The sequence below is a fragment of the Musca domestica genome, unplaced genomic scaffold (assembly GCF_030504385.1).
Source record: "Musca domestica strain aabys unplaced genomic scaffold, Musca_domestica.polishedcontigs.V.1.1 62, whole genome shotgun sequence".
Lineage (NCBI taxonomy): Eukaryota > Metazoa > Arthropoda > Insecta > Diptera > Muscidae > Musca > Musca domestica.
This window is the reverse complement of record NW_026712369.1, coordinates 1,045,883-1,060,374: the sequence shown is the minus strand read 5'-3', so window position 1 is coordinate 1,060,374 and position 14,492 is coordinate 1,045,883. Positions and strand designations below refer to the sequence as shown.

The window sequence follows — 14,492 nt, the reverse complement described above, 5'->3', positions numbered from 1 at the left end:
TTGTTGTTATTTAATTAGTATGTTCTAGAATTGACCATTAATTTGCAATAATGGCCCCGATAGCAGCAGCACCACCATTGCCAGCCTTAAATCTTTCCTCTGATCGCCGAGTGCGATTATCTCTTGGAAGTGAAACATTTCGGAACGTGATCAGACTATGACCAGATTGGGAGACAGACGTGTTATCAACAATAAATGAAGTTATTTTATAAGGGAATTTTTTCGGCTGATGTTCTACGGAATCGCAAGGTAATAAATTTTATAGATTTTTTTTTTGGTTTTCTCAAAGAGGATAAGAACGATTTGAGCTATTTAAATTGGGCTACATGTTACAAAAAAAAATATATATATATATAAAATAAAAAAGATAAAATAAAGAATATAAAATAAAAATAATAATAAATAACAATAAATAAAAAAATAATTGAAACTGAAGCGGAACCGGAGTAACATTGAAATTCATGAATTAAATATTTTATGTACCCAAAAGAACAAGAGAAACGGCATAAATTATAGAAAAAATGGGAACAAAAAAGAATCAAGGGCAAAATAAATTATTCCATAAAAAATAAAAACAGATAATATATTCACATATTAATTAATTTATTTTATAAATTTACATATTTTATTGCTTATATATTTTAATGTAGAACTATTTTTATATTTTTTAAGAATATTTTTATCTTTATATGGATATTTAAGCAGAGAAATTAATTGGGGATACATTTTTAATTTCAATTTAATTTTTATTCCAAAAAAAAATTAAGAAATTGTTAAAAAATTACGGGAAGTTTCATATAAAATATAAAAAAATTATAAAATATTTTTTAAGGAAAGAAACAGTGAAAGCATATTTAATTTTTAAGAAATTTATTTATTAATAAATATATATATATATATATTTTTTTGTTTGTTTTGGAATGGCTAACAAAATATTTTTTTTTAAAAAATCCAGGTTAAATAAAATAATATTTTTATCTAATAATATTTTTATCAAGTTTCTTAAAACATAATTTTTGTAAAAAAAAATATGTGAAAAAGTATTTCATAAAAAAAGTTTCTTAAGAAATACTTATAAATCCAAAAAAAAAATACTTTTTTTAAAAAATCTAGGTTCATAAAAATATTTTTTTTTTTCTAAATTGACGTTCCATAACAAAATATGTTTACAGAAATTCGAGTTTTTTAAAATGTATTTTCATAAAAAATTATTTTATAAAAGTCCAAAAACATTTCTTTTTTAATTCACAAAAACCCATTCAAAAAATATGTTTATTAAAAATTATGTAAAAAAAAAAATATAAAAAATAGTTTTTTTTAACAAAATATTTTTACAGAAATTTGAGTTTTTTTTAAACGTATTTTCATAAAAAAATTATGTAAAAAAAATTATAAAAAAATTGTTTCTTAAAAAATATTTTTATAAGAGTCCAAAAACATTTCTTTTTTAATTCGCCAAACCCCTTTCTAAAAATATATTTATTAAAAGAAATTATGAAAAATTAACTAAAAAAAAATTTAAAAAAAATAGTTTTTTTAAATAGTTTCTGAAAAAATGTATAAGCATCAAAAAAAAAATATTTTTATAGAAATGTATGTCCCTCAAATCGTTTTTTGGCCCTTTTAAAAATTATTTTTATAATCATTCATATTTCTTTAACAAATTCCTGAAAAATATTTTTAAATAAAGATCTTTAAAGAATATTCATTAAATAACGTTTTTATTTAAATTTACGTTCCATAACAAAATATTTTTACAGAAATTCGAGTTTTTTTAAACGTGTTTTCATTAAAAAAATTATAATTATTATACAATTATACGAAATATTTGCGTATTAAAATAATTTTTTTAATACGCAAAAACCCTTTTTAAAAATATATTTGTTAAAAAAAAATATGTAAAAATTAAGTAAAAAAATTATAAAAAAATATTTTTTTAAATAGTTTCTTAAAAAAATGTATAAGAATAAAAAAAAATATTTTTAAAAATTAATTTTATAAATATTCATATTTCTTTAACAAATTCCTGAAAAATATTTTATTTTATAAAGATTTTTAAAGAATATTTTTTTTCCGATTTTTTTCTCAAAGGAAAAAAAAACTACAAAAATTAAGTTTTTCAAAAAAATTACTTTTTATAAAATTTTGTTTCATGAAATTATGTTTATATTTAAAATGACGTTTCATAACAAAATATTTTTACGGATTTTCGAGTTTCTTAAAAATTGGTTTTTACAAAAAATTATGAAAAAAAAAAAATTAATACAAAATAATTTTTGAAGGAACGTGACTTTCTAAAAAACATATGTATTTTTTTTTTTTTGGGTTTTATTAACATATATTTTAAGAAATATTTTTCCAGAAAATTCTTTTTTTATAATTTAAAAACATTTTTAAAAAACTCAAATATTTATAATGAACAGGGTTTTTTAAAAACTATTTCTAAAAAAAATAACTTAAAAAAAAAACTGAAAACTTAAAAAAAAAAATTTCAACGTTTTTTTTTTTTTTTTTTTTTTTTTTTTTTTTTGTAAAAAATCCAGTTTCACTTAAATTTTTTTAACTATAAAAATATTTTTTTTTTGTTTATTTCTTAGGATTTTTTTTTTAAGAAAACCTAAATTGTTTACAAAACTTTTTCTATTTTTTTTTAAGATTCTTAAAGAATATTATTTATTAATTTATTTTTTAATAATTAATATTTTTCAGAATCTTAACAAATATTTTTCAAAAATTTGATATAGAAACGTAAATTTTTGTAAAAATATTTTTTAAGAAAATGAAAACAGTCAGTTAAACGTCAATTTTTAAGAAATATATTTTTTAAAATGATTAATTAAAAAAATATTTAATGAATTTTTATAAAAATATTTTTCAAAAAAAAGACAACTGATAAAACGTTCATTTTGAAGGAATATGTATATATTTTTTTTAAATGGTCAACTTAAAAATATAATTTTTTTTTTGATTTTTCAACGCAAATTTTTTGAAAAAAAAATTTTTTTTTTTGATTTTTTTTAATATATTTTTTTTGAAAAACCTTTTTTTGAAAAAAAAATATTTTTTTTAATAAGTTTTTCAAAAAAAAAAATCTTTCAAAATTTTGTTCAAAAAACGTGAATTTTTATAAATATATATTTTTAAATCAAGAAAGTAAACAGCATTAAGTTCAGCCGGACCAAACTTTAAATACGCTCCACCATTGGATACAGAAATCCTTTTTTTATAAAAGTATCTGAATTGTATATATCGTGTTTCACTTTAAACTACAAATACCAGTACCAGTGATGTTAATTTTTCACAAAAAAACATAAAATAGGTTAGGCCGTTATATGGGGCCCATACCAAAACGGAAACCTCTACAGAAATTTTTATACTTCAAGGATTGTCATCTACCAAATCTTTCAAAAAACAAAAAAAAATTAAACAATTTCGTGGGTAAAAATGACTTGGATTATCAAAATACCAAATATCGGTGGATATCGATATAGGAAAACGTGGAACTAAATATTCAATCATCTGCTCCCGGAGCTAGAACCCATTACGACCCACAAATACCAATCTTTAGACAAATCCGCGAAAAATGTGGCAACATTCATCAAATTACCGAATATCGGGAGGTACCGTTAAATTGTGTGTATGACCTACAAGGACCAAAACCAATGGATAAAAATTATTTTTTATATAATTTAAAAAAAAATCGAATCTCGATATTTTTATACCCTCCACCTTAGTATGGAGGGTATATTAGGTTTGTCATTCCGTTTGTAACACCTCGAAATATATATTTTAGACCCCACAAAGTATATATAATTTTATGTCGATTAAGCGATGTCCGTCTGTGGAAATCACTCTAGCTTCCGAACGAATTAAAGTAGATTGATAAAATTTTACTCACATGTATGTCAGGTCTGCAGAACTTTTGGCATTGAAAATGGTCCATGTAGGTCCACGTTTTGGTGTAGCCTCCACATAACGGTACCTTCCGATTTTCGGTATTTTTATGATTTTAGCTACATTATTCGCCGGAATTGTTTCAAATTACGCATTTAGAGCTCGTAATGGGAACTACAGTCTGTGACAGAAAATTGTCTGTCCACGACATTATTCGCAGGAATTGTTTCAAATTTGGTATTTGAAGTTCGTAACGTTTTGGTATAGCCCCCATATAGACCCTAATATAACGGCTACATTCGGCATTTTTAAGATTTTATCAGAAACAGAAGCTTTTTACTTTTTTTTTTTCAATTTTTTTTAATTTCAAAATTTTTTTTACACATCCTTCAGCGAAAAAAATATATTTTTTAATTCCTAATAACCGAAATAAAAAATATTTTTCTTTGATTTTTGAAAGAATATTTTTTCACAATTTTTCTTTAATTGTTTTTTTTTTTAATATCCTTCAGTGAAGACAATGCCCTTGAAATAAATAAAAAATATTTTTTGTTGCAAAATGGTCAGGCTTAATCGCATTATTGTTGGTTTTATAAAAAATATTCTCCCAAAAAAATATTAAAAAAAAATATTTTAAAAAATATTTTTTTTTTATTTTTAATCCACTTAAATTAAAAAAATATTTCTTTTTTTTTTTTTTGATTTTTCAAATCATTTTTTTCTAATATTTTTATTCTTTTAAAATCCGTTCCCCTTCGAATGAATAAAAGCCCTATTTCAATTTTTTTCATAATTTATAAATTATAATAATTTATAATTATTTTACATATGATACAATGAAAGGGATGTCCTTCAAATAAATGAAAACTATATTTCAAAAACCAAAAATTGCGATTTTTTAATCCCCTTAAATAAAAAAAAAAAAATATGAGCTTGATTTTTCAAATCATATCTTTTATTTATTTTTCTTTTAATTTGAAAATCGTTATTTAAATATCCTTCAGTGCAGGAAGAAGAAGAAAAAAATATTTTTTAAAAATCAAGGAAATATATTTTTTGTTTCAGGGGATTAGAAATTAAAAAATATATTTTTTAAAATATTTTTAAATTTTTAAAAAAATATTTTTTTCTTCATCTTTCTTCAATTGTTTTTTAATATCCTTAAGCAAAAGGAATGTCCTTCAAATAAATAAAAAAATGTTTAAAAATTTTTTTTTTTGGATTTCTAATCCCATTTTTAAATTTTCAAATATTGTTTTTCTCCTATTTTTTATATCTTAAAATTATTTTTTTTTAATATACTTCAGTGAAGGCCATATCCTCCAAATAAATAAAATTTATTTTCAAAAAAACAAAATTTTTTTTAATTTTTAATCCCCTTAAATAATAAAAAATAAATGTCCTTGATTTTTCAAATCATATTTTTTATTGTTTTTTTTTTTTTCTTAAATTTTTAAATTCTTTTCTTCTTTTTAAATATCCTAACTTAAATTCGATCTCATGAAATCACATTTAAGCCAATTCAATATTTTTCTTGGCCAAATATTCGTTCAGCTGTTGGTTGCTGGTATCGGTGACTTCGCCCAAGACACGATTCTTCTCCTCCACGGAAACGCTGTCGGCCAAAGCAGCCTCAACCATGGCCTTCAATTCGGTGACTTCCTTATCGAATTTACCTTCCTTCAATTCCAAAAGGGCCTGGAAGAATTGGGCAGTTTTTTGCAAAGATTCATTGAGAACGGGCAAAGAGGTTTGCTTGAGATAAGCATCGAATTCAGGACTGAAAGTTTTGGGCAAGCCCAAGAAATCCATTTCCTTCTTCTTCAAATCGGTGTCCTTCAACATGTTTTCCAAGGTGGCAATGGTCTTCTTGATTTCAGCCTCATGGGGGGTCTGTTGATTCAGCAGGGAGCTATAGAAAGTGATGGCACCATGGATGTCCTCATTGACTTCGGCATGTTCCAATTTCAGGCCAATCCATTTGTTGAACTCTTCGGAGAAGTTTTTGTGAATGTTGTTGATGGTGTTTTCCTTCTCCTCCACAGATTCGGATTTCAAGGCTCCTTCGGTGATTTGGACCAGTTTCTTCAAGTCATCGGCATAGGGAGCGGCATCGGCATGTTTGGCAAAAACGTCATACAAACGCAGCGATTCGCGGATGTTCATGTTCAAGGCTTCTCCCAAATCACGGGCCATGGAGACCTATGCCAAACATTACATTTTAATAAAAAAAACTCCATTGTTTTGAAAGCTGGAGTTGTTACTTTACCTGGACAAGGGCAGCCAAAGCCAAGACGGTAAAAATCACGAATTTAGCCATAATTTTTTTTTATTTTTTGGTTGAAGAGCTAGTCGTCCACTGGTTTGCAGCTGACTTTAGAAACTACTGAATACCGGCTTTTTCCAAAGCCTTTTATATCGCTGGCCTTTATTGGCCGAGCGCTCATCCGAACTTGATTGTTTTGTTTTGTTTTCTTCCCACCCAACTCGCCCAGAAAGCAAAAACCGAGAGAAAACAGTCAACATCTTTGTCGTAGCTACGTAACGGCCGTCTTGTTATTTGCCTTTTAACGTTCATCGCTTTTTTCGCGGGTTGTTTTGATTTGTTTGTTTATAATTTTAAAATTCCGAAAAATCCCCAAAAAAATTAAAAAATAAAAAATATTGAGTTCGTGGTTTGTTAGCATAAAAACGGGCCAAGAAAAAAATGCTACACCGAAAAAATTCCACTGGCACTTATGGGGCCTTAGAACTTTAGGTTGAGGAAAATAAGGATAAATTCTAAAAAAATAAATTAAATTAAATTATTTCTCAAAAAATACTGAATTATCCAAAAATACAATTAAAAAAAAACTTTCGAAAAAAAGTTTTTTTTTCCAGAAACCAATTTCAGAAATTTTCAATATTTTCAATCAAACTGTTAAAAATGTCCACTCAAATAGACTGTAAATTGGAGGAAATGTGGGTAAATTATAAAAATAAGCATAAAATTGAATAAGACCGAATTACCCTCTCCCAAAATTAAAATTTTAAACAAAAACTTTCGAAAAATGTTTTTTTTTTTTTCCAAAACCCGATTTAAGGAATTTTTAATATTTTTCAATTTCCACTCGATTTGTCTGGAATTTGCTTGGCAGAATTTCCAATGGATCCTACATCAACTCAAAAAAAAAAAAAAATCATCTCCACAAGCGCATGGCTTGATGTAACCTTCAGACATGTTCGATTGGAATAAGGCCATATTTTTTCAGGAAGTAGTTGAATAACAATTAAAAAAGGGGCTTAGTTTGGAAGGAAATTGAAAATTTTCAAAAAAGAATTCCGAAAACTACCACTTAAAAGAAAACCGGCTATACGAAGATGTGGGTCTGCATATAAAAATTGTTGTCATACGCTGTAGTCTTCTTCAAATACGAAATTTGAAATAATTCCCGTAAATAATGTCGCTAAAATCATGAAAATACCGAATATCGGGAGGCACCGTTATATCGGGGCTATACGAAGATCGGCATACGAAAATTGTTGCCATAGGTTGTAGTAACCAATAACATCTCCCAATACGAAATTTGAAACCATAATGGTGAATAATGTTGTTGAAACCATCAAAATTCCGAATACCGGGAGCTACCGTTATATAGATATATACATATATACGTGGACCTGCATAGAGAATTTTCTGTCATAAGCTGTAGTATCCATTACGAACTTCAAATACCAACAATTCCGGTGAATAATGTCGCTAAAATCATCAAAGTACCGAATATCGGGAGGTACCGTTATATGGGAGCCATACGAAGACGTGGACCTGCATGAATAATTTTCTGTCATAGATGGTAGTACCTATTAGGAACTTCAAATGCGAAATTTCAAACAATTTCGGTGAATATTATACCTAAAATTATCAAAATACCCAACATAGGGAGGTACTGATATATGGGGCCTATACGAAGACCTGGACCTGTGTAGACAATTTTCTGTCATACACTGTAGTTCCCATTATGAACTCTATATACGAAATTTGAAATAGATCTGGTGAATAATGTCAATAAAATTATCAAAATACCGAATATCGGGAGGTACCATTATATGAAGGCTATACGAAGGCGTGGACCTGCATACTCATTTCTTTCATAGGCTGTAGTACCCATTACGAATTCAAAATACGAAAGTTGAAACAACTCCGGTTAATGATGTCCCTAAAATGGTCAAAATAACTAATATTGGGAGGTACCGATGTATGTGGGCAATACGATATAGTGGACCTATGTAGACATTTCTCTTTCAGGGGGTAAAGAACTCTTTAAGTAGAATTTCAAACAATTCCATTTAAAAATGTGGCTAAAATCATCAAAATACCGAATATCGGGGATTACCGTTGTATGGGGGCTACACAATATAGTGGAGGGATATAGGCCATCTTTGAACTTGACCTGCCTGCAGACAAAAGACTGATCTGTGCAAAATTGTTGCTTCCTAACCAATATTTTGCTCAACTTTCCTTGACAAAAAAAAACCAGCATTCGTTGACAATTCTGTCAACAATTTTGGAAAAAAATTATCCACATATTAATAATTTCTTCCAAATTTTTAGAGAACTTTACCATAAAAAAATCTTATCAAAAAAGTTAGTTAAATTTACGATTCATAAAGAATATTTATTGTTTCCTTGGATTTTCTTTCTAATTTTTTAAAACTCACATTTCTCGAAATTGAAATTGACCTTTCTTTATTTTTTACATTATTTTTTTTTCTTAAAAAATACTTTTTAAATTCAAGTATTCTAAACAAATATTTTTTTTTCCAAATTTTCGTTCTTAAAGATGTATTTTTAAAGACATTTTTTAACTTTACAAAAAAAAAAAACAAATCAGAAAAATTATTGTTATAAAAATAAAACAATAATTTCTTTTTTTAAGAAAATACTAAAAAATCCTTTGCAGGTGGAACGTGGAAAAGTATTTCTTTAAAATACTTTTTCAGGGTCCCAAAAAAAATATTTTTATTAAAATGTTCGTTCTTTAAATCCAAACCCAAACACATATTATAAATATTCATGTTTTTTTTTTAAAGAATTCTAAAAAAATAGCCCTCAATTGATAAGCTTGCATCCAGGTTCTGTTTTTTAATGCATTATAAAAATGCAGGTTCCATGAAAAATATTTTTATCAAAATTGACATTCCTTAAAAATTTACTGTTTGAATGTATTTTCTTTATAAGAAATATATTTGACATTTTTTTTTTTTTAAAAATATTTTTTATAGTAATTCAATCAAAATTGTTAAAAAAAATCGTGTTTTTTAAAAAGATTCTAAGAGCAATAACACCTTTTTATAATTTATTGGTTTTCATTCTGTTTGAAGATCCTGCATTGTCGACGTGTTCTTTTAGTGATGAGACAGCATTTCATTAAGCAAACAAATATCAAAAATATTTTTTTAAAAAATTCACATTCCTAAAAAAAATCTTTAAAACATTTTAAAAAAAATATTATATCCTTAGATTTTTTTTAAACCTACATTGCATAATTTTTAAAGCCACTCCAGATAAAAAAAACAATTATTTCTTTAAAATATATTTTTATGAAATTCACATTTTTCGAAAATATACAGTGGGTTTTGCCGACAGATATGTACCCTCAGCTTTCTGGTTGAGTTAGGTACAGCAAGTTGTAAAGAATCGCCGACTTGTTTCGCAATTTACGACAGATAATAGTATTAAAAATGTTTACCCTTTGTTGGTGAGGGCTACCAAAGGATTGGTAGATATAAATCATCTTCACAACAGATCATGCGTTAGCAAAAATATCCAGAAGGTACCAGAAGGAATGGTCCTATCTCCATCATCTGTATAACATATCTTGTGCTGATAGAAATATTGAGATATGCCAAATCTGAATGGAATCGGATGTTAATTTCATGTTTTATGAGCTTCATGAATATTCAAAATGTTGACCCTTGTTGGGAGGTGCCAGAAAGAGTTGACCGATATATGGGATGTGTGAAATATAAAGAGAACCGGATGCTTATTTTGGATTTTATGATAGTTTTGGATAACAAGAACTTTGACCCTTTGTGGGAGAGGTACCAGACGGAATTGTCCTATCTCAACCATCTTTATAACAAACAGATCTTGAGTTGATAGAAATATTTAGATGTGCTAAGTCTGATTGTAATAGGGTGTTTATTTCGAGTTTTATGAGCTTATGGATATTCCAAATATTGACCCTTTGTGGGGGAGGTACCAGAAGGAGTGTACCGATATATTCCATCTTCACACCAGACCTTAGGTTAATGAAAAATTGTCATGTGTGTAATTTGGAGTCAGACTCTTCTTTCGTATTTTATAAGAGTTATAATTATTCAAAATGTTGACTCTTTGTGGGGGAAATACTTGATGGAGTGGAACGATATTGTCCATTTTCACACCTGACCAAGCACTGATGCAAATATTTGGATTTGGAAAGTTGGAGCGAAATCGGACAAACCTATCTCTTTCTGTGCAGATTTTTAAAAGACCTTTTGTGGGCGACGTACCAGAAGGAATGGACCAATATTGCCCATCTCCGAACTCGATCTGAGTTTGATAAAAATATAACAATGTACCAAGTTTGGACCAAATTGGATACTCCCTTCGATTGTAATCGTCCGCACCAGCCAGCCAGACAGACAGACGGATGGACATCGCTAGATCGAATCGACTTAATTTTTAACACTTTTTCCCCAATCACAGCAAATTGTTTTTACTTCTCAATCAAATGGCTAGTCTGGGTTGTGAAAAATTTCAATAAGATTTCATACTACTCGGGTTGTAGATCAAAACTCCAAAAAGTTTTGGATTCTTTGTCCAATCTTATTCTAGGCCTTTACATTGCCTTGACGATATACAGAGGAACTCAGCAACATTGAGGATGGAGCTTTGAAATTTAACAAAGATCTTTGGATTACATTCAGAACCATTATTAAAAAATATGGGTCATATCGGTCCACTTTTTGGTATATCCCCTTGTAAGGATAAATCCGATTTTAAGTATTTTGTACGATTTGTTCATGTTTTCTGATTAAATTCGCCTTTTTTTGTTTTTTGACATATTTTTTTGCGGAAAAGCTATGCAAAAAATTTCAATATAATTTTTCAAAAAATTTTCAAATTCTTCAAAAAAAAATATTAATATTCTCGATCAGCTTTGTAAAGCCCTTATAAAAAGTTGCCCCCTGCTATAGAATATTGTGAGGGTCTCGGCCGTATTTTCCAATCGATTTAACTTTCCAAAAGAGTTGAGGTTGGGGGGAGGGGGGTGACTTGCCCCCAATATTTTGTTTATTTTGGAATGTAAGCTTTCAAAACGCCGATACACATGTCTTCTATTTTTAGTTCTACTTTCATTATCTGCTGGATTTTCCTAATCATTGAAAAAAAAATAATTTTTCGAATTGATTTTTTTACTTGCTGATATTATCGTTTTAACCGATATTAGGACAAGTCATATCTATATCGAAAAAATCGAATATATATTAAATTATCGATTGTTTCGGATCTTCGAAAGCCATATATAAATCGAAAATATCGAATATTATTTAAATGATCGATTGTTTTGAAACTACGAAAGTAATATATATCGAAAATATCGAATGTTTTTTCGTAGCATTTTCATAATTTCCAATTAGTATCGATATTTTGAAAGTCAAGTATCGAAAATGCAGAAGGCTTCTTATGGTATTTTTTTAAACTTATTAATATCCAAATATCGAATGTTTTTTATAGAATTTCAATATCGAAAACATATATGTAGATGATGAGCTTCATATCGAAAATATCAAATGGTTTTTTATAGACTTCTATATCGAAAATATCGGATATTTTTATAGCATTTTTATTAGTTATCACCAATATCGTTGGCCCTTGCGAGACCTAGGTCCCCAAATTCAACCCTTTTTAATAATGGCATTGTAGTTGGCCAATAAAAAATTGATCTAGATCGCAGAGTTGGCAAAATATCGATAGCCGCCCACATTCGATATTTTCAATAAATTACATGGATAATATATATCGAAAATATCGAACGTGGGCGGCTATCGATATTTTGCCAACTTTGAAATCTAGACCTTTTATTTTTAATTGGCTAACTGCAGTGCAATTTTTGAAAATGATTGAATTTGGCGACCTAGGTCTCGTAAGGGATCTACATATCTGATTTCAACATAGCTGAATAATTGTTAAGAATTTGCTGAGTCATGCCTAATGATGCAAATTCTATAGAAAAAAATTTAAAATTTTAAGGAAGAATAAGTAGGTCATAATTACTGACTATACTGTGTAGCTGGATATCATGTCCTTGAGTTTTTCTTTTTTTTTTTTTTTTTTTTTTTTTTTTTTTTTGTTTTTTGTTTAACATGAATGCGTAGGTCCACAATTTTTTTCGAGAATAAAAAATAGAATCCCTATTCTGAGTCCATTTATTCTCATCCTCCTATCTCTCAATATGTCCTTACGTACCAAACCCATGAGATTTTAATATTCTCTCTACATTTTATCTTTTCAAATTGGATTAAATTAAAATCCTTCCAACGAAGTAATTTCAGAATAAAAGTTTCCAGTGTTGTTGTTTTTTGTTTTTTTGTTTTGTCATACAATTTGTATATTTTTTGTTTTTGTTGTTGTCGTGTTTTTTCGAATAACAAACATTTTTTTCATAAATAAATAATTTAGCCTCTCAACGATCACATCACTGGGGAAATCACTTCCCTCTCTCACTTCTCTATGACAATCTCTTTCTCTCTCTCTCGCCAATTTAGGACAACTCAATGTGTTTCTTGGTCAAATAGGCATGCAATTCCTTGTTGTTGTTGGCACTGGTAACCTCACCCAAGACACGATTCTTCTCTTCAATGCTGGCACTCTCACCCAGGACACCCTCAACCATGGCCTTCAATTCGGTGATTTCCTTAACAAATTTACCCTCCTTCTGGGCCAAGACCGAGTCGAAGAATTTGATGGTTTTTTGCAAAGTATCATTGATAACTGGCAGGGAGCTGGTCTTGAGGTAGGCAGCAAATTCAGGACTGAAGTTATTGGACAAACCGAGATATTCCTTCTCCTTCTTTTGCAAATCATTTTCCTTCAACAGCGTCTCCAAAGTGGTGATGGTCTTTTTGATTTCAGCCTCGTGGGAGGATTTTTGTTTCAACAGTTGCGAGTAGAAGGTGATGGCACCTTGGATGTCCTCGTTGACCTCAGCCTCTTCCAATTTCAGGGCAATCCAGCTATTGAAATCGGCCGAGAAGTGGGTGTGCAAATTGTTGATGGTATTTTCCTTTTCATCCACATTCTCAATTTTCAAGGCACCTTCGGTAATTTCCATTAACTTTTTCAAATCTCCCGAGAACTTGACTGCATCAGGACTTTTCGCAAAGCTGTCGTACAAACTCAGATGCTGGCGAATGTTGTTGTTCAGGGCTTCACCCAAATGGACGGCGGAGCAGACCTGTTAAATCGCAACACACAACAAAGTTTAAAGTCCAATCCAAAAAATTGTGCGGAACAACTTCGTTGTTGTTGGTAGCTGTTCTTACCTGAACTAGGGCCACCGTAGCCACAACCGACAAAATAAATAATTTGGCCATTTTTTTTGTGTTTTCTTCTTCCGAGAGCGACTTGTGTCCACCGACTTGAGACTGTCTTGAGAAACTAATAATGCCCAGACGTTTTTAATGGCTTTTTATATGGAAATGACGGTGCTGATGATGATGCGATGCCATCGCCCTTTTGGACCAGAAGAGAAAACTGTCTGGCGCGTGGAAATTTTTTGTTTAATGAGATTCAGTGTGGGTTTGTTTTGATTTGTTGTTGTTGGAGTTGCTGTTTTTTTTACCAGACCAGTCTAGACAGACGGAAGGCCGAAGAACAAAAAATCCCCCAACAAGAAGTTGCCGATTTCGGAAGTTTGTCGACTAAAAAAAAATTTGGATATGTGGGCTGAAAAGTGGCGGACTTTTGAGAACGCGAGTGTGGAGAATTTTTCAAATTTGTGGATAATTTTATCCGCGTTTGGGGACAATTTTATCCACGTTTGGGGATAATTTTATCCACGTTTGGGGATAATTTTATTCAAGTTTGAGGATAATTTTGTCCACAAACGCGGATAATTTTATCCACACTTGTGGATAATTTTATCCACATTTGAGAATAATTTTATCCAAGTTGGGGATAATTTTATCCACGCTTCCGGATAATTTTATCCATGCCTGTGGATAATTTTATCCACGTTTGTGGATAATTTTATCAACTCTTGCGGATAATATTAGCCAAGCTTGGGGATAATTTTAACCACGCTTGTGGATAATTTTATCCACGCTTGTGGATAATTTTATTCAGACTTGCGGATAATTTGACCCAAGCTTGTGGATAATTTTATCCACGCTTGTGGATAATTTTATCCACGCTTTTGGATATTTTTATCCAAGCTTTTGGATATTTTTATCCAAGCTTGTGGATAATTTTATCCACACATGTGGATAATTTTATCCGCGTTTGATGAATACTTTATCCACGCTTGTGGATAATTTTATCCGCATTTATGGATAATATTATCCAACCTTGC

At 29.1% G+C, this 14,492-nt stretch overlaps 3 protein-coding genes across 3 annotated transcripts in view; all 3 read right to left on the bottom strand.

Annotated features, from left to right (window-relative positions):
* LOC101891959 (papilin) overlaps positions 1 to 14,492 on the bottom strand; it is a 171,819-nt gene that overhangs the window by 115,814 nt on the left and 41,513 nt on the right. The window lies entirely within an intron of this gene.
* On the bottom strand, positions 5,298 to 6,325 carry LOC101891960 (uncharacterized). The gene is made up of 2 exons (XM_005175537.4): positions 6,164 to 6,325; positions 5,298 to 6,096 (listed from the first exon to the last, which is right to left on the bottom strand). Exons 1-2 carry the CDS (start codon positions 6,212 to 6,214, stop codon positions 5,407 to 5,409), a joined length of 741 nt encoding a protein of 246 aa, XP_005175594.1. The 5' UTR covers positions 6,215 to 6,325; the 3' UTR covers positions 5,298 to 5,406.
* LOC101891787 (uncharacterized) lies at positions 12,507 to 13,599 on the bottom strand. Its single transcript, XM_005175536.4, has 2 exons — positions 13,465 to 13,599; positions 12,507 to 13,376 (listed from the first exon to the last, which is right to left on the bottom strand). Exons 1-2 carry the CDS (start codon positions 13,513 to 13,515, stop codon positions 12,684 to 12,686), a joined length of 744 nt encoding a protein of 247 aa, XP_005175593.1. The 5' UTR covers positions 13,516 to 13,599; the 3' UTR covers positions 12,507 to 12,683.